Consider the following 26,313-nt stretch of genomic DNA (forward strand, 5'->3'; position numbering starts at 1 on the left):
TCCACAACAATCGTTTCCTCCCTCCCCGCCTTTTACATACAGTACACATACAAATACACACACGCAGAGTAGCCAGCAGGGGCGGGCCGGGCCCGACCACTCTGCAAACCGCAGGGGGGAGCCGCCGCAGGCCGAGCTTTTTTCGCCCACTCCTTTGTTCCTTTACCCCAGTATCTCTCTGCACTTGGCTGTAACCCCTGGGCAAAAGCCAACTTGGAGATCTAGCGGCTTCTGAAGTTCCGCTTCCGAGCCACACACCTCAGGCCGGTGCTGCGTTGCCCCCCCTCCCTCGGCCAGCAGTTGGTCCCGCCCCAGTGCTAGCGGGCGCCGAGCGGGAGCCGCGCGGGAGCAGCGCAGCGACGGCGGCGGCAGCGGCGGCGGCGGTTGCCATTCGGAGCCGTTGAGACGCCTCTGCGGCAGCTGGTGGCGCAGGTGGCTTGCGTGGACGCGGGCAGAGGCGGCCGGCCCGCCACCGCAGCCTCAGCGCCCGCGGCCCCGGCAGGTGAGCGGGTGGCGGGGACTCGCCCCGCCCCCCCCCCAGTGGCCTCGCTCCTGGCTCTAGCGTGGAAGTGGCCGCGGCCCGCCCGGGAGCCGAGGGGCGGCCCGGGGCTGCGACCGTCGGGAAGCAGGTTGGGGGAGATGTTGGGTGTGGATGGGAGGGGGACATTCCCCTTTTCCTATGCCATCTTTTTTCCCTCTCCCCAGACCCCCTCCCTCTTGGGGCTCAAGCCCGGAGAAAAAAGCCAGAGGAAAGATGGGGCGGGAGAAAGGGGAATTGGGGGCTGAGAAGCATCTCAGCCTCAGGTGGTGGCGTCTTTTCGGTCGTCGAGCGGTGAAGCTGCCGAAGCCTGGAAGGGTAGCTCCTGGGCTGCGGAGGCCGCGCACTCGCGGGGGAGGAGCGGGAGGCGGCTCTCCCCTCACTCTCCCACCCCCACCCCTCCCCGGCCCTCCCCTCCCCCTCCCCCGGGCCTCCCCGTGGGGCCCCTCCCTTCGGGTTTCTGAGCATTAACCGCCCTCGGTGCTCTCCCTCGCAGGCGCGTCGGGACGCCCGGAGGCATCTTCCCCCTCCCGCCGCCCCGGGAGCCTCGGCTCCCGTCCGGCCTCTGGCATCCCCTCGCCGTCCGCACCGCCGCGCCTCCTCCCTGGGCTTCGGACCCCCGGCCTCGCCCCCGAAACATGACTCGCGATTTCAAACCTGGAGACCTCATCTTCGCCAAGATGAAAGGTTATCCTCATTGGCCAGCTCGAGTAAGTGATTTTAGCCTTCGCATTTAGCGGTGCTACCTTCCTCAGGGGCCTACTTCTTACCCTTTCTCTTAATTTTGTTCTCGGGTCCTTTTCCCCCCTTGCTTTCGTTTGGTCTCATTTATAACCTTTCGTTTTAGCCTTCTGCCCAGGAAGCTCCCGTGGAATTGTAAAAATCCAGGTGTTTCTACTTAAGCGATTCCCTATGGGTTTGTTTTTGACAGACTTGGGCAGGTTTTCTTAATAGGAAATATTTAAATGTGATGCCAGTTAATAATGTTCCATTGTAGGTGAAAATAAGGTGGGATTTTATGTTTACCGTTTAATGAAACATTGACTTTTTAACAATTTTAAGTAAAAGGCAGAGTATCGGAGTTTATGCAGACTCTTGGATGTCAGAGATGTGATTTAATTGGTTTCATAGGGATTTTTTATGTTTTGTAGTTGATGAGGCCTTGTGGATTTGCTTGTTTAATACAGAGATTCAGGACTGGATATTTTTGAAAATTTTACAATAAGTTTTTTGTAAATTTATTTTCACGTTTGTGTTCGTGAAGTTTGCCTTATGACCTTGAAGAAGTTGTTTTACCTCTTTGTTTCCCATAGGCAAAAGATCAGTAGACCCAGATTCCTAGGTTCACATCTAGTGGTACAGAGAGGTAATTAAAGCCCAGGATTTTTGTGACATTTAACAATTGAGACTAATACCTAAACGCCATTTTCAGAAAAAGAGGTCTTTTTGTTAGCTTATGGTAGGACTCAGGTTCTAAGATCACGATAGAACCAAAAAACTGTTGAGATCCATTAGATTAGAATGCTCAAGATCTTTTTTAAATATAAATTCTAGAGTTGTAATTTCCACCAATTTACTCTTCTTTAAGGAGTGTATTTCTTAAAGACAATTAAAACCTGTATTTTTAATTATGTCAGCTGGGAGAAAACATAGCCATTGGTTACAGAGACTCATGTAGCGTGTTTGCTGAGTGCTGTGCAAGTATAAAATGTTTACTGTTCTCTTGATTTTTCCCGTCCAGTTCTTGCTTACAGGTTTCCTTCCTAAACCTGGAAAGAATTTACCCCCAGTATATCAAGTCTACCTTTTCACTGAAGTCTTATCTTGAACAATCCTTACTCTTAATTCTTATCTATATATTTGACATTCTATTTCCTTTGTGATAACATTTTAACTCTTAGGTTCATGCTTTGATTTACAAATAGATTATAAGGGTTTTTTGTTTTTTTGTTTTTTTTAGATTGTAAGCTTCTTGAGGGCAATAGACAAACTGAATTTCTTCATGTCTCCCACAGCCCTTAGTATGTAATCATGTACTTATACAACACGATTTCTTGTTTGAATAGAGGAGAGGGAAACTGGGCAGGTTTAAGGCCCCTCCAGGATACTTTTTTTCATGGTTTTTAACATCCTTATTTATTTTGAGTTGTTATAAAATTTGAGGTTATGGGGTATATCTGTATTCACATTTTGGTGCTACACTACAGTTAAAATCCAAATGAAAACGTTTAAAAAGTTACCTACTTTTCTTACAAATTGTCCTCTTAACATGCTTTATTGTGTTAGGTGATTAAGAGATGATACTGCAAGCAGAGTAAGTAGCCTTAGGAGGGCCAGAGTATTTTCCTTCTTTAATAAGTTCTTTATTCAACAAGGTCACTCGGAATGGGAACTTTTTGTCTCTTTTCTCCTTTTTTTCTTTAGAAGCAGCTGAATTTGGTTTGATATTCTCTGTCCGAGAATTATATTCCTTTTTCTCTCTTCTCTAATTTTAACAAGTTATGTCTTTGCTTGAGAGATTAGGGTATTTATTATCATCTGTGAAGATGACAGTTGTCCGTATTTTGATTTTAATGTTTTCTGTCTATATTTCAAACTTCCTTAATTTTAAGTTTTGTATGTTCTTGGAATCCTCTATCAGGATAATTGTTTTTACAGTCAACTTTTTAAAAATTGCCTAACACTTATTAAACTCCGTAGGTGCTCCACATTTAAAACTGTTTGCCAGCAGGGTGTCTGGGTGGCTCAGTCGGTTAAGCGACTGCCTTCGGCTCAGGTCATGATCCTGGAGTCCCGGGATCGAGTCCCACATCGGGCTCCCTGCTCAGCGGGGAGTCTGCTTCTCCCTCTGACCCTCTTCCCTCTCGTGCTCTCTATCTCTCATTCTCTCTCTGTCAAATAAATAAATAAAATCTTAAAAAAAAAAAACAAAAAACTTTGCCAGCAGAAAGAAGCATACGAACTGGGTTGACAGAAAATATCCCTTAAGGGCCCTAAGGATTTTCACAGTTCTTGGGGCCTTCTCATGAGGTTGAAATGACCAGTATAATGATGGTATAGGTGAGGAAATTAAAGTCCCTAAGAGTGTTAGGTGATAATGATTCTGTTGATGTCTGAAACCTTCAGACTGAGAAACAGTCAAATCACTTTCACCGTCTTTTTTCAACATGGTAATGCATACAGAGTGTAGTAGGTCCTCAAAAGGTCTGCTCCCTTCTTAACAGAGCTAATTGATTTTTTAAAATATCTTTGAAATTAGGCGGGTTATGACACAGAAATGTTATGAAGTAATGAAAAAATTGAAATGTTAAATTACTGCCTGATGGCTTTACCTTTGAGGTCTGCTTTTCCTTCATTGTTAAGAGAAAGTGACAGGTATTACAGATATGTTAGACATGATAGCACCTGATACTTCCTTCATTACTTAATTAGAATGATTGAAAAAGGAACAGAACTTCATCTGATTCCGCCATGTAGGTACAAGATCTTTCTAGAACATGTGTTTCAAACTTTGAGAAATACTGCTTGAAACTTTCATTAATGTCTGCTTTTACATTTCTCTGGTATTTGTGTAGGCTCCCTGCAGAAATATCAGTTAGGATTTTTGAACGGGTTCGGGCTCCCTTATCTGAAATGCTCGGGATCAGATATGTTTAAAAAATCAAAATTCGAGGTATACATACGGTATATATTTTGCTCCCGGTAGGCTTCTAGAATGGCACATGGTAATCTAACAGAGTATTTTTGCAGAGAAGCATTAGTAGAAACACTGGTGGATAAAAGAAACAACAAAATAGCTTCAGTGTCAGTCCAGGTTTTGTCATCAGTTGAATTTTGAGAAATATTTTGGGTTTCAGAACTTCTTGGGTTTCAGAACTTCTTGGGTTTCAGAACTGGGATAGGGATTATGACCTATAGAACTGGTCTACTTTTATAAGATCCTTTTTGGATGTCTTGTTCTCACTTTATTCTGGTGTGTTGAGGTGTGTGTGATTTAAAAGATTTTAATTTTTCTGATCTTTCTTTTAGGTAGATGAAGTTCCTGATGGAGCTGTAAAACCACCCACAAACAAACTACCCATTTTCTTTTTTGGAACTCATGAGACGTAAGTCCTTTTAGCTCTAAAGGCAAATCAGAGTTAATTTCATAGGGTCATTGAGCATAAAATGAGAAGTAGAGACTACTTCAAAGAGAAAATATTAGAGTAATAATAGGAAACTTTTAAGATCATCTTTGAATTTTGGAAAAAGACTTCAAGTTTCCTTTTTAAAATTTATTTTTAGGGCAGAAAAATTAGACGCTGCAGGTTTAACTTTCATTGGAATAGATGTTTCCTTAATTATAAAAGGGGGATGTATATGGATCCCCTCAGCTACCAGAAGAATGACTCATAGATAAGTGTGTAAAGAAAGTTCTTAACAGGGCATTTGGTATTGATATTTAGTATAATAAATGCTTTTCATAAGGACAGCCTAGCGCCTTGTTTTCGGCTTTGGCGATATTAGCCACACAAATGGTATATTATGGGAAGAGAGAGAAGAAGTCTGGATGGTTCTCTCTCGTGTGATTTATGTGGTCCTGAGAGCCCTTGGGACTACCCTGCTGCCCCTGGTGGATATGTGGGCAGAGGACCAATTTGGTAGAGCAAATTAATCTTTCAAAAATTGCAACCAAATATTGTTGAACTGGTACTTCTAGGTGCATAGGACTACTCCAAGGCCTATTTCACTGATTTGGTGTATGACATCCTACATACCTATAATTTAACAGTCTTAGAAGTACTATTTATGTAACTTTGCTGATTTTGGACTTGAAGTTTAAAATTTGCAATAATTTTGGTAGAGTAGGCTTGTTTACCTTGGACCAGGAGAAACAAAGTTGATACAGCTAATTAGAATTATGTGTTCCTAACAGTGTCTACAAAGGCAACAGTTGGTTTGATGTTAGCTATCCTATGAACTTTCACATAATTTCTTTTGACAGCTTTATTGAGATGAAGTTTACATCATAAAGTTTCACTTGTTTAAAGTATGTAATTCAGTGGGTTTTAGTACATTTATTTTCATATCCATTAGCAGTTATTCTCCATTCCCTCCTCCCAAGAATTGGACAACCACTCTGTAGATTTGCCAATTCCGGACGTGTCATATTAATGGTATTATACAATGTTGCATAATTATTTTGTTAAATGCAGTTTTGAGTCTAGAATTGGATTGGCCTTCATAATTACTTTGAGTCGGGTTTAGGTATATCCTACACGTCAAAACTTAAGTTTTGTAAGAAATGATGCATTTCTGACTCAATAGGGTAATTATCATTTTAAAAATTCCCATTGAATTAATAGGAAAAGCTATCTTTTGATGAAAAATTTGTGTACTCGCTATTGGAGTAGCGGTTTACAAAGTGTGGTCCTAGGTCAAGCTGCACCAGCATCACATGGGAATTTTAGACATGCAAAGTCTTGGACTCCACCTTACAACTCCTGAATCAGAAACTGGGGTGTGGGGCCCAGCAATCTGTTTTAACAAGCCTTCCAGATGATTCTGATGCATGTGAAGTTTGGAAACACTGTAGTAATGTGAGTAGACGTTCCTTAGATTTTTTTCAGTTTTGTAAGTTTAGGATTCTTTAAAAGTGATTTTTCTGATATGGGACAGATTTTACATACTTTCATATGTGGCCTTATAGCTTCCGAGAACACATAGTTTATCTTATGTATAGAGGAATGACTATACCTTCCCCTAGCATTTGAAAATGAAGATTTTTATGTTGTAAATATCTGTAAATTTTAAAACAACACCAAATAACCAAACTTTCATTAAGCATTGTTTGGTTAATAACAAAATAACAATTATTGAATGATTGGTGAAGACAATGAATTAATATTTAAGAAATTGGAATATGTTCAAGGATTTAGAATATAACTTTAAAATTAAGCCAATATTAAATTTTCATTTCAGCATCTGACGTTCTGTGCTTTAGTGTTGTCATAAGTATACCATTTATCTTCAAAAAGGCAGTGCTGCTGTATCTCCATTGGTCTGGTGACTTGACTTTTTTTTGTATTTAAGGTTAATTTTTAGAAACTAGGTCTCTGATGATTTGCCTTGGTACCCCCTTCCCCCCCTGCCAAATTGGGATGGTGTTTATTGGGAGCCTTTCAGTGTGGATTTTGCATAAATGGGAGATTATTCTAACAGCCTATAGTTAGGGATATGGGAAAGGAAGAACATGGGAGAAGAAAGGGCAATTTGGAAAACTATACTTATTCATAACTGATTTATAGAGTAAGATTTTTTTAAAGATATTTTTTAAATGTGAATTTAGTGCAGAACCTTTTTGGAGCTTGCTTCATTCTTGCCCTGACCTAGAAACTTTGGTTTTTCTTAGCATTTTATGACATTCACAGTAAATTCATCTAGCAGTCAAATTTTGAATATTAGACAACAGTGAGCCCTTATGTATACCAACTGTGACCATCTGCTAGGTATCTTAAAACTAACGTTCAAGACAGATTCTTAGTAAACGAGACTGACAAGGACCCAGTGCTTTGCTGGAGCCAAGTCGTGGTGTTATCTTTGATTACATATTATAGTCTTTTCCCTCCCTCCCCACTAGCAGTCAGCCTGCAAGTTTTATTCTTTTTAGAGTGCATTATGATCTTTCCACTCTTCTCTGTCTCCTCTACTACAACTTCAGCCCATATGGTGTCCTAACCTGGGCGCCTGGGTGGCTCAGTCAGTTAAGCGTCTGCCTTCACCTCAGGTCATGATCCCAGAGTCCTAGGATGAGTCCCCCATCGGGCTCCCTGCCCAGAGGGGAGTCTGCTCCTCTCTCTCCTCTGCCCCTCCCTGCTCCTCGTGCCCTCACTCTCTAATAAATAAATTAAATAAATAAAATCTTTTTTAAAAAAGTGTCCTAACCCTATCTTGGTTTCAGTTTGCATTCTTCGTATATAGTCAAAGTGATCTTCATATCCTAGTCAGAACATATCATTTCCCTGTCCAGAAATCTTCAGTGGCTTCCTAATTAACATTACCAACAAACAGGACCCCCAAAATTTATCTATAAATGCTGTTTATTAAGAACTGTATGAATTAGCCTATGCTTACCTCTCCAACCTCATCACATTTTTTTCACTGTTACATAAATCTACTTTCTCTTGTCTTAGGTCCTTCCTTATTTTTTTCTTTGTTGGGAAACGCCCTCAGATTTTCAAAGTCATTTAGATCTTAGCTCATGTCCTCTTTTTCATACTTATTTTCTTCATCGCTATGATGACTGAAATTTTTTTTTTCTTTCACCCCCAAGTGAAGAGCTTGGAGACCAGGGACCTTTGTCTATCTTGTTTGTCATCATTTACATAAGTGCCTGGTGCATAGTAGCTGTTAAATAAATATTTGGTGATTGAAAGTGTACGCCCTAGATAAAATCATTTGTTGATGATGAATTTGTTGTCCATTAACCAACATTTATATAGTGTTTTAAGACAACTAGATCAGAAGACCGTTTATGAATTCTGACTGCCATTTATTTGCTACATGACCCTGGATAGGTTACTTAGCCTTGTGTCCTTATTTGTAAAATGGGAATAATTTACCTCAGAATTTTGGGGTATAAACAACATACTACATGAAAAATGCTTAGAACGGTGCTTCACATGTATTAATAAACATCAGCTACTAAAGATAATGTTATATTATTTTTCAAAGACAAATTAATACAAGTGTTAAATTGTTTGAAATGCAGCTTGAAGATTTGCTGATTGCTATTGCTTACTGAGGAAATACTCTCACAGGTCTCTCTCTAAAGTCTAGAAAATTTAAATGAAGATGTTACTTTGTTGAATTTATCTCCTTAACTGATTTTTGTCTTAATACAAAGAGGTTGGAGGCCCAGTTCTAGGAACTTCAAAAGTATCCATCACAGGCTATTTTAAAACCAGCCTGATACATAGTTTTAGGAGTGAAGATGAATGGGGAGGTGGCAGTTTTTTGTATAACCTGTCCACAAGAAAGGAATAAAGAAATGAAATCGTAGACTGGGATTTTATTGTCTTCACTTGTTCTTCTATACAGCTTCTGTACTCTAGCCATAATTGCATGTGTTGGTGTGGAACTTTATACAGTATAGTTTCTCATAAGCCTTATACTGTTTATTCATCTCTATACCAGCAGGCTCATGGCACATAGTAGATAGATAGTCAGTTGTCTCTTGAATTGTTTGCTGTTAGAAAGAATGCATGTTGGGACGCTTGGGTGGCTCAGTCAGTTGAGCGTCTGCCTTCAGCTCAGGTCATGATCCCAGGGTCCTGGGATCGAGCCCTGCATCAGGCTCCCTGCTCCTCCTTCTGCCTGCTCTGCTTGCTCTGCCTACCACTCCCCCTGCTTGTGCTTGCTCTCTCTCTCTGACAAATAATAAAATCTTAAAAAAAAAAAAATAAGGAATGCATGCTGTTATAAAACCTAGTTATAGGGGCGCCTGGGTGGCTCAGTGGTTAAGCATCTGCCTTTGGCTCAGGTCATGGTCCCAGGGCCTTGGGACCGAGCCCAGTGTCAGGCTCCCTGCTCAATGGGGAGCCTGCTTCTGCCTGCCGCTCTGCCTGCTTGTGCTCACTCGTGCGCTCGCTGCCAGAAAGATAAAATCTTAAAAAAATAAAACCTAGTTATGAAACAGTATATTTCATATTTTGTGATTTAATAATAACGGAGAAATGAAGCAGCAACTTAGAATCAGTGTTTTCGGAAATAGAGCTGTTCAGTAGTACTACTTGGCAACAGTTAAACAAGTTTTGAGCTTTGTATGTTGAGCTTTTGATAAGTTTTCCCAGTTTTTACATATGACTTCTGCTTTGCCTTAAAGGGCGAGAACCCCAGGTGTGTGATAATTGAGCTTTGGTGAGGGATACATCTGGTGACCCTTGAACAACATGGGTTTGAACTGCGCAAGTCTGCTTATGCGGACTTTTTACAGTACTGTAAATGTATTTTTTCTTCTTTATGATTTTTTTAAATAAGATTTCATTTTTCCTAACTTTATTGTAAGAATATAGTATATAATACATGTAACATAAAATATGTGTTTCTGGTCAACAGTAGGCTATTAGTAAAGTTTAGGGGGAGACGAAGTTACGCATTTTTGACCATATGGGGAGTCAGCACCCCAAACCCCCACCTTGTTCAAGGGCCAGCTGTTAATGATTTGCTATTTTATTTATTTGACAGCAAGAGAGGGAGCACAAGCAGGGGGAGTGGGAGAGGGAGAGGCAGGCTCCCCGCTGAGCAGGGACCCCGATGTGGGGCTCAATCCCAGGACCCTGGGATCATGACCTGAGCCAAAGGCAGACGCTTAACGACTGAGCCACCCAGGCACCCGATTTGCTATTTTCTTAGGACATTTTACATTAGCCTTGATTCTTAAGGGCGAGGACATTGGTATTTAAAGTCAGAGTTGACAGATACAGGGATATGGTATCAGTATTTTAGTAGGGATTTCAGAGACTGTATTGCAGTGAATAAAGGAAACTCTGAAACCCTCTTAACGAGTACTGTACAAAGTTGAGGCTCTGCTGTTTAATAGCTAGATGACCTTGCTTGAATGAGTTAATCCTTCTGGGCTTCAGTTTTCTAATCTTTAAAATGAGGATTTTGGTGATACCTAAGTTTCTTCTCACCTCTGGAATTTGATGGGTAACTCTGAATTAACGTGTATCTTTTCATTGTTAAAATTAAGAAGTTTTTTTATAAAGGAAACAAGCCATTTTTATCCTGTTTTTAAGAAATGACCCCAAAACCTGTTAAGGTTTTGATGTATTTTCTCTGAGATTTGTAGGTCATTTTATTTTTTAAATCTTAATTTTAAAACTTTTTTAAAATTTATTTTTGGTATGTCATTTTAAAATGGGCTGCTTTGAAGAATGAATCAGAGCCATAGCCACATCAGGTTGTGCCCTTGGGGACTAGTGATGGCTGTCTAAACAATAATCAAGACCCTCTTCATTAAACCTTTGGGATTGCATCCCCAGGGAGGATTCTGTGTATGTGTGTGTGGGCGCGTGGGCGTGTGCTTGTAGTTTCTTTTTTTTTTTTTTTAATGTAGTAGACATATATACTATTGTATAAGTTTGGGGCGCCTGGGTGGCTCAGTTGGTTGAGTGTCTGACTCTTGATGTTGGCTCAGATCATCAGGGTCCTGAGATAGAGCCCCATGTTAGGCTCTGGAGCTCAGCCCAGAGTTTGCTTGTCCCTCTCCCTCTGCTGCTCCGCCCCCCCCACTAGCACCTGCTCACTCCCTGTCTCTCTCAATAAATAAATACAATCTTTAAAAAATGTGTAAAGTTTAGGGTGTACATATTGATTTGATACATTTCTGTATTGCAGTACGATTACCACTATAGCAATAGCTAGCACTTCCATCATGTTCCATAATTACCATTTCTTTTTTACAATGAGAATGTGGGAGGAGTCTTCTTTCTTCCTCCATGGTTTGAGTCTCATTAAGGGGTTCCTTAGTCTTGCTCATACTCCTTGAGCCAGCAATTCTACTGACAATAGATTATGAAGATAGGTGCAAAGATTGAGCGTTATTATATTTACTATGGCTGCATTATTTTTAAAGAAAATATGTTACAGAAAGTAGTCCAGCAATAGGCAAGTCAATTTTGAGATAGCCATTCAGTGAAATAATATGTAGCTGTTAGTAATTATTGCCATGAAGAGATGTTCATTTTAATTTGAAAAAGGATGGCTGAATATGTAGCATATACATCTAAATTACGTATTAATATGTATACATACAGCTAAAAAGCAGGTTGAAACAGTGGCTATCTATAGTCGGTAAAATTATGGATTGTTTTTGGTAGGATGTGTACTTACTAAAGAATATTTTCAACAGCTTTATTGAGATATAATGCATATCTTATGCAATTCATCCATTTAAAGTGTACAATTCAATGCATAGTATATACAAGAGAGGAGTGCAGCCATTAGCACAGTTTTAAAACATTTTCATCATGCCAAGAAGAAACCCCGTGCCCTTTAGCAGATACTTCCCATTTGTCCCCGATTCTGTCTCCTGTCTTGCCATGGCAGTCACTAATCTATTTCCTTGTTCTGAGTGTTTCATATAAATGGAACTGTATAACATGTCTTTAATGACTGGCTTTTTTCATTTATCATGTTTTCAAGGTTAATCTGTATTGTATCATGTGATAGTTCTTCATTACTTTTTATTGCTAAATACCCCATTGTATTAATCTAGCATATTTTATTTATCCATTCACCAATGTATAGACATTTGGATTGTTTTTACTTTTGGCTATTAATGAATACAAGTTTTGTGTGTACCAGTTTTTGCATGGACGTGTTTTTACTTCTGTAGGAGTGGAATTCCTGGGTCAAATGATAACTTTATGTTTAATCCTTTCGGGAATTGCCAGACTGTTGTCAGATCAGCCATGCATCATTTTAACATTCCTGCGAGCAGTGTATGAGGATTTTAATTTATCAGTATCTTTGCCAAGACGTGTTATTATCTGTCTCTTTTATTATAGCCATCCTAGTGGGTGTGAAGGTAGTGTCTTGTGGTTTTGATTTGCATTTTACTGATGACTAATGATATTGAGCATCTTTTCATGTGTGAATATTTTTTAACCTTCTGTACATAATGTGAACTATTTAGAGTTATAAAGGTTTTTTCACTTGGAAAAGCATCGTTATTTAAATTTTGGTATGTTGATAAAGATGCAATTTTAAGTAGGACTTAGGCAGTTGACCCTTGAAGAGCGTGGGCATTAGAGGCGCTTGACCCTCCATGCAGTTGAAAATCTGCAAATAACTTTGACTCGCCAAAAACTTAACTACTAGCCTACTGTTGACTGGAAGCCTTATGGATAATATAGTTAATTAGCACATATTTTGTATGTTACATGTATTATATGCTGTATTATTATAATAAAGTAAGCTAGAGAAAATACATTTACAATGTCAAAAAAAATCCCCTTCATAAGTGGACCTGCACAGTTCAAACCCATTTTGTTCAAGAGTCAGCTAAACTGTGAACATAATAGTAAAAATAAAAGAAAGTAGAGCTTGAAATCTGAATCTAGAGAAGGATTGGGGGGGAATTTTTTGAAAACCTATTCAGCAAAAGTAAGAATGACGGTTATCCAAGTATAATCAAAAGGTATATGTAAAACAAGGTGGTGTGAATAAGACCAAATATAAATGATTACATTGTATGAATAGAATTCTGTTAAGACTTTCAGATTGGAAACAATCTTTCAGGTAGGAATAATCTAGCTGTGTCTTACTTTGTGAGACAAAGCTCAAATAAGACATGACCAAGTAACGATATAATATAGTCACAAAGAAAGCAAGAGTGGCAGTATTACTATCTATTAAAAATAGAATTTTGAAGTCAGAGCATGAAGAGGAGAGAAGGGTACAGGCCCAGTATGCATGAATTTTGTTGCCATGTTTTAGTTAAATAACACCAGTCCCCCAATAACATGGTTCAAATTTCACATACCCTGGAATATTAACTGTAATTGCATAAACCACAAAATTTGCTGCTAGCTCTTCAGTCCACAAGTCAGAATATAAATAACAGATGCATAGCATGTCACTTTTTTCAAAGGCTCTTAGTGATTGGTCGGTGTGCATCTGTTTTTCTATTCATGCGTAGATGACAGAGTGTAGTGGTGGTGGTGCATTGTTATCTCAATGATATACCCAGTCAGGTTACTTTTAAAAAACAATATAGGGGATTGGCCAACAAAGGTGAAAGTGCAGCAAAGAAACAAATTAATAACACTAGAAGTGAAATTTGAACTGAATGGAAGTGGAGTTACAGAATAAATAGCTAATCTTCAAATGTAGACATGCTGCATTTGGAGAGACTGCATATGCAGCCAGAGGAACTTGGTGAAGGCAAGCTTAGCAACATAAATGAGGAAAGTGGTTGTAATACAAAGGATGAAGATGTCTCAGAGGAAGTGATGCCAACAAAAAGCATTACAGATATTTCACAACATTCAAAGTGCAAAGGATAAAATGTTGGAAGCTGATCAGACTTAGTATGAGTTTGCCAAGGCATAGAAAATATGCTCACTCCATACATAAGTTACATGATCAGAAGAAAGTAAGCGCTGTTCAAACTATTCTTCCTGAGTTACATTTTTTTTTAGCAAAGAAAAACACTTCAATCTCAGTTTTTCTAATGTTTTACATTACAGTGTGCTAAATATTTTATTTTTTTCATGTCTTTGTCAATAATAGAGTTTAATGTTTTGACAGTTTCAAATTATGGAACGACCATAATTTTTCCCCTTGTTAATTTAGATTGCCTTGCTGTCTTTTTTATTTATTTAGATTTATTTATTTATGTGTGTGAATGGGGGGAGGGGCAAAAGGAGAGAACCTTCAAGCAGAAACCCTGCTGAGTGTGGAGCCTGACAAGAGGGCTCAATCTCAGGACCCTAAGATCTTGACTTATCATGACCTTAGCTGAAACCGGGAGTCAGACACCTAACCAACTGAGCCATCCAGGGCCCTTTTGCTTGGTCATTTTTATAGTCTCATGCTGTCATGCAAAGTAAGGATTATCTGTTTTAAAAGAAAAATAACCCACGTAAAATGAACTGTCAAACCTTCTTACACTAAATAACATCATGATAGAATGAGTCTTCTCTTTTGAATAGCTTTTAGGTTTAGAGTCATATCTAAAAATGCCCATGTTTGAAGTTTTAAAATACTTTTGTATAATTTTATTAAGTATTTAAGATCCCTTCCACTTTTGGAAGTTCTTGATGCCACAAATTTTGAGCCCATTGGGCATTTTGAACTGTAAGGGATGGTGCTGTGTTTGTACATTGCTGCTTAGTATCCAACCTTTTTTCAGTTTTCTTTCCAGCTTCTAGGTCTCTGATGGTATTGTGTTTCTCGTCCTCTTTGGCCTTACGAGTTGTTTTTGTGAGGTTTTACAAGGATTTGTGTTGAATTGGTTTGTTCTAACTAGAAGTATATTTGTTTTTGATGGATATTTAACTCAAGTTATTTACTTGGAATTTGAAACATTATGTAGGAAGAATTGTTTTACTGTTGTAACTGAATGTGTTAGTTTTTCTAACTTGAGATGATGGGTAGGAATGAATGATTCAGAAATTCAGCCTTTTACTAGGAATCAGATGATGATTTAAATGTGCTTTAATCAATGTGCAGTTAAAAGTACATATATACAGTGAGAATTCCTAAATTACAGAATTTAAATTATAAAGCTGACTTTTATATGCACTGGTTATATTTAAATAGAGCTCTGAGTCTTTTTAATTAAAATTTTATCCTAAAGCCTTCTAAAATACTCTAACTGGAGTATAAACTGTAGTCATTAGGTCCTAATTCTTAAAGAATTTCACCAGATAAGGAATTTGTGATATATACCTAATTAATAATTTATAATCTTAAATCATAGCACATTTTAGAGGAAATGAGTAGTAATCTGCTTTTCATTTTCCTTTTCCTTTGGAGAATACATGTATATCAAGCAGCATAACCAAAAAACTCATAGGTACAGTGCCTCTTCCTTTATAGAATTGACAAACATCTGCAGGACCTACTGTTGTAAGAGATATAAAGTGTCTGTTCTGGAAAATATCTCCAATTACACACACCATTTAGTCTCATCATTCACAGATTCCATATTTGTGAATTTGCCTTCTCACTAAAAATATACCCAAATCAGTACTCACTGTGCCTTCATGTGCAAGCAGAATGGCAAAAATTTTGAGTGATTTGATGCACAAATTCCTAGCTCAGGCTGACCAGGGTAGTACTCTGCCTTCTTGTTTTTGCTCTTATACTATAAACTGTCCTTTTTGCAGTCCTAGGTAGTGCTATAGTTTTTTCATTTTTGTGTGTTTTTTTTTCTTGGTCATTTTGCACTTTGTTATAGCCCCTACATACGGTGCTGAAGTGCTATTTAGCGTTCCTAAGTGCCAGAAGGCAATTTTGTGCTGTATGGAGAAATGTGCTGTATGTGTTATATAAGTTGCTGACTGTGAGTTCAATGTGAATGAGTCCCTAACATATGTTAATGTGTCTTTAAACAGAACACACAAAAAAACAAGATTATGTATCGATTGGTTGACGAAAATATGACCGACCAGAGGCTCACAGGAACCCTACCCTGTATTTTCCCTGGGGCAGTGGTGTGTTATTCACTAATCCAGTGTTTGTGGTGACTTTAAGACATAACTACCACAAATACAAGACTGACTTTAATGAATATAGGAATGAACAAACGAACCAGTTATAACCTCTCATTCCTTCATTGAATAAAGTAAAATTCTTAACACACTTTATTCCAAAAACCTACGTATATATACATATAGTAATATACCTTAATGATAGTGTTTTGTGAGTTGTGTATTATACCAGATTACTTTGAAATAAAATTATATTTGGAGTGCATTTTAAATGGATTGATTAATGCAGTTGCATCACAGTTCTTTTCATTTTGGGGCATTTTTTAATTATATACATAAAATTTATTTAACCATTTTCAAGTGTACAATTCAGTGGCATTAAGTACATTCACATTGTGCAACTTGAGTTTTTTTGATATAGGACTGGATTCTAGGAGCTTGTGATTGAATTTAATAAAAGCATTTGAACTTTAATGAGTTATTTGTGTCTACCCTTTAAGATTTTTTAAATAAATTTTGGGTTAAGAATTGTTTATAATTGCATCATAGCATAATGCTATTTAATGACACATATTCGAAATTGCTTTGCACTCACATTTTTCTCCTTCTCCCTTTTTAGTGCTTTTTTAGGCCCAAAGGATATATTTCCTTACTCAGAAAATAAGGAAAAGTACGGCAAACCAAATAAACGAAAAGGCTTTAATGAAGGTTTATGGGAGATAGATAATAATCCGAAAGTGAAATTTTCAAGTCAACAGGTGCGTTACATTACATAAAATTTAGTATTCTTCAGTCTTGGGGGATAATCACTATGCTAGCTGTAGGAAAGTAAATATTAAGAGCCTTGTGAATTTCAGATTAAATTGTGTTTACTTGTGAGGTTGAAACTTGGTCTTCGTAGCTAGATGAAATGATGAAAATATTCCCTGCCTGGTTAAACAGATCTCAGAAAACTGAGAAATACTCAGTTATCTAAGTCCTGATTGATAGTTTGATGTATCATTACATCATATGTACTGTTCTCTTAAATTCAGGTATTAACTCGAAGGATGTATGTTTTTTTCTTATTCATTTTAATTTCTAAATCCATAAAATTGTACTAAAATACAAACCTCACATGGGTTAAATTAAATATGTGACAGAAGTAGTTATAGCACAATGAATGTTTTTGGTATCCAGAAGAGTAGCCTTAACCTTCCTTTTTATTGTTTTTCACGTGGTCAGAGTTTTGTTCATTTAAATTAGACTGAGGTGTAGGGGTACCTGACTGGTAGTCAGTAGAGCGTGTGACTTTTGATCTTGGGGTTGTGAGTTCAAGCCCCACATTGGGTGTAGAGCTTGCTTAAAAAAATAAATAAATTAGACTGAGGTAGTAAAAACTAAAGGAGTTAGCAGTAGACCAAAAATTCTACAACTTTCTACTTTGAAGTTTTTTTTTTGCATGTGCCATGCTTTTTCTCACCTTTGAGAACTTTTCAGGTGCTATTCTCCCTGGAAGATTTAAATCTTATATTGATCCTCGCTGGCTGCATTAGATGATCCTAAATACCTTCATTACCACCCAAAACTTACTTGTTAATCATATCATATTTGCTTCTGTACTTAACTGCCACAGTTTTTATTAGCTCCATGAAGAAAGAAGTTGTGTGTTGTGTGTGCCTGTTACTGTTATATGTGTGGCAAGAATAGGTGTTCACTAAATATTGTTGCATGAATGTAAGGCTAGATGGTTTCCCATCGTTGTTGCCTCAGTTGTATAATGGGAATCCAGAGAGACTGAATTCATTATTTCCTGAAGCCAACAGTTTGTAACTTCACTTGGATCCTGTGTCCTGGGATTGTATCTTCAAGGACTTTTTTATCCTCCAGATAGCCCAGCATGGTCACCCTATCCTGTGTTCCTATGTACCTACTTAATCTCCAGGTAGTTTTTACCATATATGCTTGGTATTTTCCATTTCACAATGAAATTTTTGGTAGGTTGTGTGCATGAAACCTAGCATTTTTCTGTCCTTAACAAAAGTATGAATGATTGTGCTGGTGTGATGTACTTTGTGTTCTGGCCCAGACGTCCCCAGTGGCACATTCCTAGGATTTGGAGAAAACAGTGAACCCTAAACATACAAAACAAAAAAATTGGCCATCATGATTTACAAAAATTTAAGTAATTTTGGGGGCATTTTTATATTTTTCTGTTGTGACTTAATAATTTTATGGGTTTTTACCAAAGAAGAAATGGGTTTACAGTTTAGACTTGAAATCATTAGGGGCACAGTTTGGACTGCAGTGCTGTCATCTTGTAGACCTGTGCTTACCTCCTCCCAATATGTACTGTGTTACCTCTATTACTCATCTTTTTGGGCCCCTAGTAGATCATCTGTGTATCTTATCATCTGGGGGGTACTTTTAAAATTTAATGATGATTGGTTCTCACCCCCACCCTGAACCCAGAGGAATGAATCGCTGCCTGATTGAATTACCTTCCACGAATATGGGGGGAAAAATGATGATTACTGGACTCCCACTTGGTGCCTTTTAAGTAAATAAACTAAGTATGAGATATAAATCTTAAGTCTTTAAATAAAGCTGTTATATATGTCCTTTGCTAAGGCTCTGTGTCTTGGAGTAAGTTTCTCTTTAGACTATGTCAATAGTTGAATAAACAGTGCTATTCTAAATCAAGTTACATTATATCTTGTTGGATATTTATTGGTCAGAACATCAGAATGGTATTCTTTGTAATTATACTTCATTTCTGCCTTACAGTTTTATCCTTTACACTCTGTATACCTTTAATTATAGGACTCCAGTCCCTTTAAGACTTAAAAAAAATAGAATTTAAAACTTGTTTTTAAATTGTGTATGTTAAAAAACATGGAACACAAATGAGGATACTTTTGTAACTTGCACATAGGCTTTTGAATTTTTTCATGGGTAGAAAATTTTTAAATTGGGGTAAATTGTGGTTAATAGACCTGGTTGTTTATAGGCATCAACTAAACAATCAAATGCATCATCTGATGTTGAAGTTGAAGAAAAAGAAACAAGTGTTTCAAAGGAAGATACTGACCATGAAGAAAAAGCCAGCAATGAGGTGTGTTTAATTTCTCTTGCATTCTAAGCCCATTTTGTTTTAAGGAAGAAACTGTAAGATGGGTTCGTCCTTTGCTAAGTAGAAAGTAATTTTTAAAGTAGTTGAGTAATGAATGAGAAAATATTTAAGGCTTATTTCCTTGTGTGAATATGAAATACTGTATTGTAAAATAATTTTTGCATTTTTAAGATGCATGATATTGGGGCACCTGGCTGGCTCAGTTGGTAGAGCATGTGACTCTTGATGTTGGGGTCATGAGTTCGAGCCCCATATGGGGAATAGAGATTACTTACAAAAAATTTTTTAAAAAGATGCATGGATGTTTTTATTTGAAGTTATTTTGCTCTGCAATGTATGAGGTCCACATATAGGAGAGTGGGTTATACATATAGTAATATGTTAGGAATCTTTTTAAAGCAAGGTATTGTGGGCTGGAGCTACTGGAAAGGGCATTGAACTGAATTTTTAAAAATCTAGATTTACTTCCATCTCTGAATTTGATTATTTCATTGAGCCTTTTCAGGCCTCATGGAATAGTTGTTAGATGATCTCCAAAGTTTCAGCCACTTAAAATTTACAACCCTAAAATTCAGGATTCTACTATAGAAAAAAAGTGGTTTTATAAATTTAAAAAGACAGACTTCCTTGTGTACTAGCAAGCATGAATTTTGTATTTCATCCGACAGAGGAAATAATTTTTTTTGTAGACAAAGATACTAGCTATTCCTTTCACTTTATAATGATAAGACTTCTAATGTTGATAATTTCAAACTTCAGAGAATTAAAACAAGTTTCTCTAGTGTCTTTAGTGAACTATGCCGTTATTTTAAAAGAAGTTTTAAGTCTTGACATAATTTATTCAGTTTTGTGTGTGTGTATATATATTTTTTTCAATTTTAGGATGTGACTAAAGCAATTGACATAACCACTCCAAAAGCTGCCAGAAGGGGGAGAAAGAGAAAGGTAATGTTGCTGCTTAACCACAGGGATTGCAAAATAATTTTTGTTTTGGTCAGATTGAAGAAGACTAGAGATAATGAAACCTTATTAAATTTAAAGTTGGCCCTTTACTCCCAAGTCCTTAACTTTTTTTTTTTCTTTTTTTAAGATTTTATTTTTGTATTTGACAGAGACACAGCGAGAGAGGGAACACAAGCAGGGGGAGTGGGAGAGGGAGAAGCAGGCTTCCTGCTGAGCAGGGAGCCCAATGCGGGGCTCGAGCCCAGGACCCTGGGAGCAGGACCTGAGCTGAAGGCAGGCGCTTAATGACTGAGCCATCCAGGTGCCCCCAAGTCCTTAACTTTTTTAAAGGATAGATTATGTTTATTTAGGAAAACTATCCGTGTTTCTTTTCTAGTGATACAGCACCCTTAAGATACGTTGACTGGTAAAGGAAATGCATCAGCTTTCATTCCTTGTAATGCCACTTCCTCAAGTTGTCTTTGTAAAATGGATAATAATATATACTCATAAGGTTGTTGAGAGGATTAAATGAGTTACCACATTAAATATCCATAATAAATCCTGGTACACAGTAATTGCTGTCAGTATTGTCCTTTCTAATGTTATCATTGGCATCATTGTTGCATTAAATGAGAATATGTGACATTTTAGGAGGAGGTACACCCTCTGCTTTTAATTAATGTTTCTCCCCTATATGTTTTGTTCATCACCTTTTTCTGACCTATTTATGTCTCAGACTATTATATGCCAAAGATTCAAGGAAAACTAAGGCTTCGGTATCTCATGAGGAAGTAAGATATGAAAACAAATAATTATAGTGGCTTTTTTTTTTCCCCGTGGGATGTGTATGGAAGGGGCTATGATAACTTTAACAAGATTTTAACATAGGGAGTCTTGTCCGGCAGATGAAGGAGGGAGGGGAAGAACATGTGAGGCAATTTGAATAGTATATACCTAGGTGTAGAGAAAATTTTGTTTCAAGCATGGCATCTCAGTATTAAAGTTTGAGGGAAAACCGTACAACACCTTAAACTTAACCTTGAATTTAGAGAAGTGATGGGAAGCCATTGGATCATTTTAAATTTCACATGCATCCTTTTTTAAAGCAGTGTGAATGATGGAGACTGGATTGGGGTGGTGAGACAAGTTCACAGATTAATTCATTCAGAATTTTAGTACTAACATGACTGGTGCAGGCAGAGCATGGAGCAGTGAATAAAGAAGATAAGGTCTCTGTTTTTGTTGAACTTACATTTTTGTGGGACAGGCAGTAGATACATAAGAGTTAAAATGGGGCATTATGATAGTGACTTGGTAAACTAAGTCGTGAAAGGCTTATCTAAGGAGTTAGCATGAGATTGGAAGGAAGGGACCTTCTAGCAGGTTTTTTTAGTAGTGTAGAATGAGAGATAGGATTTAAGAGCACTTCAGGGATAAAGCTGATGGTTGATTGGAAGTGGGTGTGAAGGGACGGAGAGAATGTAGGGTGACTCCAAGGTTGGTTCGGTTTGGGAGCAGAGACATGGGGAGGAGAAAGTAAAACATCTAGGGGAATTAGACTGCAGGTATATTGTTTTAACATCAAAAGGGGAAAAGGTAAAAGTTAAAGATCTAGTCACTGATATAAAGATAGGACAGTAGGTGAGGTAGTCAAGGGAGAAAGTTTACTGGGAAGAATGCAGAAACCAGAATCCTGAGGGAACTTAACGGAGATGAGAGGTTGCTTTGTAAAGTTAAGGCTGAGAATGAACTATCAGGAGAAAAGAGAGGATGTTGGGAGAATTTTTTTAAAATGGCCAGTAGTGTCCTGATACAGAGAAGATCCTGGAAGGTATTTGACAGTTGGGCTCCCCCAGGATACTTTAAAGTCAGACAGTAAGGGCTAATGAAGGGGGTTGCAGAATAAAATGTTTAATGTTAAAGTTACACTGTTCTGAAATCTTTGAAGGGAAGGAGAGAGAATGCAGCAACAGGGATTTGCATGGTTAAAGGAGAGGGTTAAAAGTGAAAAAATATGATGGCTTTAACTGTTTCTTTGCAAAACTAGGAAAGATTGAAGATGTGGAAAATATGGATAATTGTAGTAAGAAGATGCTGGATGGGGGGGCACATTTGAAGGAAGAGACTTAACAGGAAGAAGGAGGTGGACATTTCATTCTTTTTAACACTAAAGAGAAGGATGGAGGAGGTTATTTAGAAGTTCTAGGGAGAATTGGGAATTAAGGGAGTTCCTTCCTGCTGGCCTCAGTCTCTCTTTTCTCCACCACCCAGTTCAAAGGAGGACTGTGTATATGATCTAAGGCAGGAAGAAAGGCTTGAAAGTTTATGCTGGTGAGGGGAGAAAAGGCACGCACAACAGGGTAAAGATATTAATGGATGGCTTTGAGTTCCCAGCTGAGATCGTGTAAAATGAATGTAGTAGTATCATTTTTTACCCCCCTCAGGTCTCAGCAGCAGGGAATAATAGAGCAGAGAAGGTAGAGTTTTACAGTAATTCTCTGCTGGAGGTTTGTGGGAAGGGTGCAGCAAAACAAGAATGCAGAGAGGACTTGAGGATATGCATCTGAATAGTGTAGTCCCATGAGGTTTGGGGAAGGGGTGCTTTAGGTAAGATCATGAAGGGAGTAGTGCTAGAAAGTGGGGTAATAAACGGGGAGTAGAGGTATCAAAGGCTTAGAGGCCTCAGGGAGATCAACTAAAATATGGAAGAAATTTGTAGTCTATTTGCATTTAAGATTTAAATATGTGTATGTTCGAAATAACTTAATAATTGTCTTTTCTCTGGAAGAAATACTTTATTTTCATGAGGAATGCTTTTGACTTGTCTGATTTTTCTAACAGTCAAGAATACATATCCATGGGGAGGGCTGGTTTTTTGATGCAGTATTATATTTTTGTTTATGATACTAATTATTGGTGAATTTGTTACCTCTTACTGGCATCTCCAGAACATCCATTCTACCTTTAATTCTTATGTAATGTTTTGATTTACTTCCAAAAGTAGAAAATGTAAATGAAGAGATGTATGGGGGTTTTTTTGTTTTGTTTTGTTTTGCACTGAAGAGCTCATCAGTTTGAACTGTATCTTTTTTTTTTTTTTTAAGATTTTATTTATTTGACAGAGACACACAGCAAGAGAGGGAACACAAGCAGGGGGAGTGGGAGAGGGAGAAGCAGGCTTCCCGCTGAGCAGGGAGCCCAATGCGGGGCTCGGACCCCAAGGACCATGACCTGAGCCGAAGGCAGATGTTTAACGACTGAGCCACCCAGGCACCCCAGTTGGAACTGAATCTTAGAGAACTTTGCCCTCATAAACACCTCAGTATGAAAAGAGCTGTCATACAGTCTTGGGTTCCTCAACCTTTGGTACCTGGGGAACTTGGAAAAAACACATATTCCTGGCTCTCCACCAGGGGAGCTATTGAATCAAGATTTGTGCAGGAGTGGGGGTGGTATGGAAGTTCTTAAAAATTCTAGAAATACAAACTTAATGTTTAGCAGAGCAATTTTTGTAATGTTCCTTGCGAACAATTCAGGGGTGAACTTTGCTGAGTTTATTGACTTTTAATAATGCTTTGAATATGCATTATTTTCCAACGATAAAAGCAAAAATCATGTTTAAAGATTAAAAATGGATACATTCTTAGAAGTGGGATTGCTAAATCAAAAATTTGCATATTTTTAATTGCTGATATTCATAAAGATAATCTTGCAGAAAGGTGTTGCCAGCTTACTGATTATTGGTAATAATATGATTCTTCATTTCCTTACCAATACTGGGCATTATCTCTTAAATGTTTGCAAATCAGATTGTTGATTAAAAGATTTGTTAAGTTTTTAGGGCACCTGGGTGGCTCAGTTAAGTGTCTGCCCTGGGCTCAGGTCATGATCTCGGTCCTGGGATGGAGCCCCCTGTCAGGCTCCCTGCTCAGCGCGGAGTCTGCTTCTCTCTCTGTCCCTTCCCCCCACTCATGCTCTCTTTCTCTCAATAAATAAAATCTTTTAAAAAAAGATGTTTAAGTCTTTTATCAATAAGATTGGATTATGCATGTTTTTACATGCTTTATTGCCTTTATTTTTGTTGATCTAGTTAGTGCTGAATTGAAATAATTGGTCATAGGGAAGCAGCTTAGAGTGGTCCTCCCCTCTTCTTTCTTCCCTGTTTCTTTCCTCCCATTTCAGTTATGATCAGTTGTTTGCATTTCCCTTCTAATTGGGGGTTTTAACCTTTGTTCTACTCTACTGCTTTAATCAATTAAACTGACTCTCATTTGGGGCTCTTGTCTCTTCAGGGGTCATTTTAGTCTGCAAAGGGTCACTGGAATTTATTACTTTATGGTAGTAAATCACTTTTTATGGAAAATAAGAATAACTCCTAGAGAAGAACAGCAGATGTCAGTCTTAGTTCAAAAATAAAACATGTATATATTAACAAAGTAAAAGAGTAAGAAATATCCGCAACTTAATTTCTTGCCTTTACTAATATTAGAATATTAATTTAGGTTCTCATAAGTACAGAGTGTAAAGTGTTATTCGCATTTTGAGATACTTGGTGAAAGTATATTTATAAGCAACGTGTGGGTTAAGTGTAATTATACTTGGGTCACCATTTTGCATCAAGCATGTTAGCTCTATTTTTACAAATGATTTTTTTAGGCCGAGGATATCTAAGAAGTGATTTTTTTTGTTTTAGAATTATTTGCTAGAGGGGCGCCTGGGTGGCTCAGTCAGTTAAGTGGCCGCTCTTGATTTCAGCTTAGGTCATGATCTCAGGGTTGTGGGATTGAGCCCCACCTGCATCAGGCTCCACTCTCAGTGGGGAGCCTGCTTAGGATTCTCTCCTCCCTTTCTCTCTGCCCCTTCTCCTGCGCGCACTCTCTCTCAAATAAATTAAAAAAAAAATTGTTCACTCTTATAAATTGTTATAAGCTGTGTTTGGGGATGTCACTCTAACGAGTTCACTATTGAGAAAGAATAACAGTCATGTACAAGTTATGCTTATATGCAAACTCTTTAGGGTGGCATATCTTTGTTGTTGAATTAAATTTGGAATGCTTACTATTTATTTGCTTAAGTAATAAGTTAATTAAGTTTTTGTGATTCAGGCAGAAAAACAAGTAGAAACCGAGGAGGCAGGAGTAGTGACAACAGCAACAGCATCTGTTAATCTAAAAGTGAGTCCTAAAAGAGGACGACCTGCAGGTATGATTATTATTGTTTAAATCTCTGAGTTGTGAATAATACTCCCATTACAGTGTTGTGCCTTGGATACTTTGGAATAGGTGGTTAGGCAATTGATTATGTATTTTATATATATATATATAAATAAAACAAATTTCAGAGGAGATAAACATGGTGGTTTCTGCTTTATGTGATAAAGTATTTTAGATTTAAAGTAATTGTTTGGGACACTTTTTTTATCTTCTGTTTTATCTCTCATATTTTTCCCTAATAGCGGCACATTGAGGCTGTGGTGAGGTTAAATTCCATGAATGATGGATTTACTTTACCTCTCACTGTAGAAAGCATAAGTTTTCCCAATGGAAATTATTGCATTCTTTGTCTATGACCTTTGCAGTGTGCAGCTATCTTCAGCATTGCTTATATAAAGGAAGTATTGTCCTAATTTGGGAAATTGGAAATAGTTTGGAAGGATATGCCTCTAATACAAAGTAAACCAAAGACAATTAACCAAAATAGAGCCAATGTTTTTCTACCTTGTAATAGGATTCTTTGAAAAGGGGGGAAGATGAATAATACCCAGAAAAGAAAAATCCTGAGATTTGTTGCCATAATTACTTGGGATTTAATTTTTAATGGATCAGTTAATGGTGTTAGGAAATTAAGTGAATTCTGTACAGATTTTCAAAGATGTGAATGTACAATATACACTTAAGGAACATTCTTTTAAGCCCTCTCAGCCATACTAAGGAGGGAATGAAAATTACTCAGTTGATCTACCACTTTTAAACATTCTGTTGTTGCTCACTTGAATCATTGGAGGTATTATCTTTAAAACTTAAAAAGTAAAGATAATGTCTGTAATAAACCACTAATATTCTTAGTATATATCATTTGTAATCTTTATATGTGAGAATTGCATCTTGAAAGATGATAGTTACTAATTTTTTCCCTCTGAATGTTAGCTACAGAAGTGAAGATTCCAAAACCAAGAGGCAGACCCAAAATGGTAAAACAGCCTTGTCCTTCAGAGAGTGACATGTGAGTTTATTTTTAATGTATAGTTAGTTACACACTGAATGAGGTATTTGACTTTAAGTATAAATCTCTTTGTATTTGTGTCAGTTTTATAGGATATTTGCTGTTACTATTTTGTATTTCTAAAAATTATGGGGAAAAACTATTGAAAAGTTTTTTGTTGTGTAGAAAGTAAAAATTGATGGGGAATCAAGAAAAATATGATGAGGGGCGCCTGGATGGCTCAAGTCAATTAAATGTCTGACTCTTAATTTCAGCTCAGATCTTGATCTCAGGGTCCTGAATTCAGGCTCCCC

The 26,313-nt window shown here is 37.6% G+C and overlaps 1 protein-coding gene across 7 annotated transcripts in view; it reads left to right on the forward strand.

Annotated features, from left to right (window-relative positions):
• The first annotated feature begins 342 nt into the window (after positions 1-342).
• The window catches only part of PSIP1 (PC4 and SFRS1 interacting protein 1), a 39,896-nt gene continuing 13,925 nt past the window's right edge, over positions 343-26,313 (forward strand). For 4 of the 7 annotated variants that reach the window (XM_027614521.2, XM_027614527.2, XM_027614525.2 and 1 more), the window contains exons 1-8: positions 343-502; positions 1,035-1,248; positions 4,568-4,644; positions 16,361-16,499; positions 18,731-18,835; positions 19,736-19,798; positions 24,904-25,000; positions 25,945-26,020. In XM_027614521.2, the coding sequence (XP_027470322.1) occupies positions 1,177-1,248; positions 4,568-4,644; positions 16,361-16,499; positions 18,731-18,835; positions 19,736-19,798; positions 24,904-25,000; positions 25,945-26,020 (629 nt within the window). In that variant the 5' untranslated portion in view covers positions 343-502; positions 1,035-1,176. Of the gene's footprint in view, positions 503-609; positions 630-1,034; positions 1,249-4,567; positions 4,645-5,954; positions 6,118-16,360; positions 16,500-18,730; positions 18,836-19,735; positions 19,799-24,903; positions 25,001-25,944; positions 26,021-26,313 lie in introns of those variants that run through there. The other 3 variants (XM_027614522.1, XM_027614523.1, XM_027614524.2) reach the window with 3 other exon arrangements.

Source organism: Zalophus californianus, chromosome 13 (genome assembly GCF_009762305.2).
Source record: "Zalophus californianus isolate mZalCal1 chromosome 13, mZalCal1.pri.v2, whole genome shotgun sequence".
Lineage (NCBI taxonomy): Eukaryota > Metazoa > Chordata > Mammalia > Carnivora > Otariidae > Zalophus > Zalophus californianus.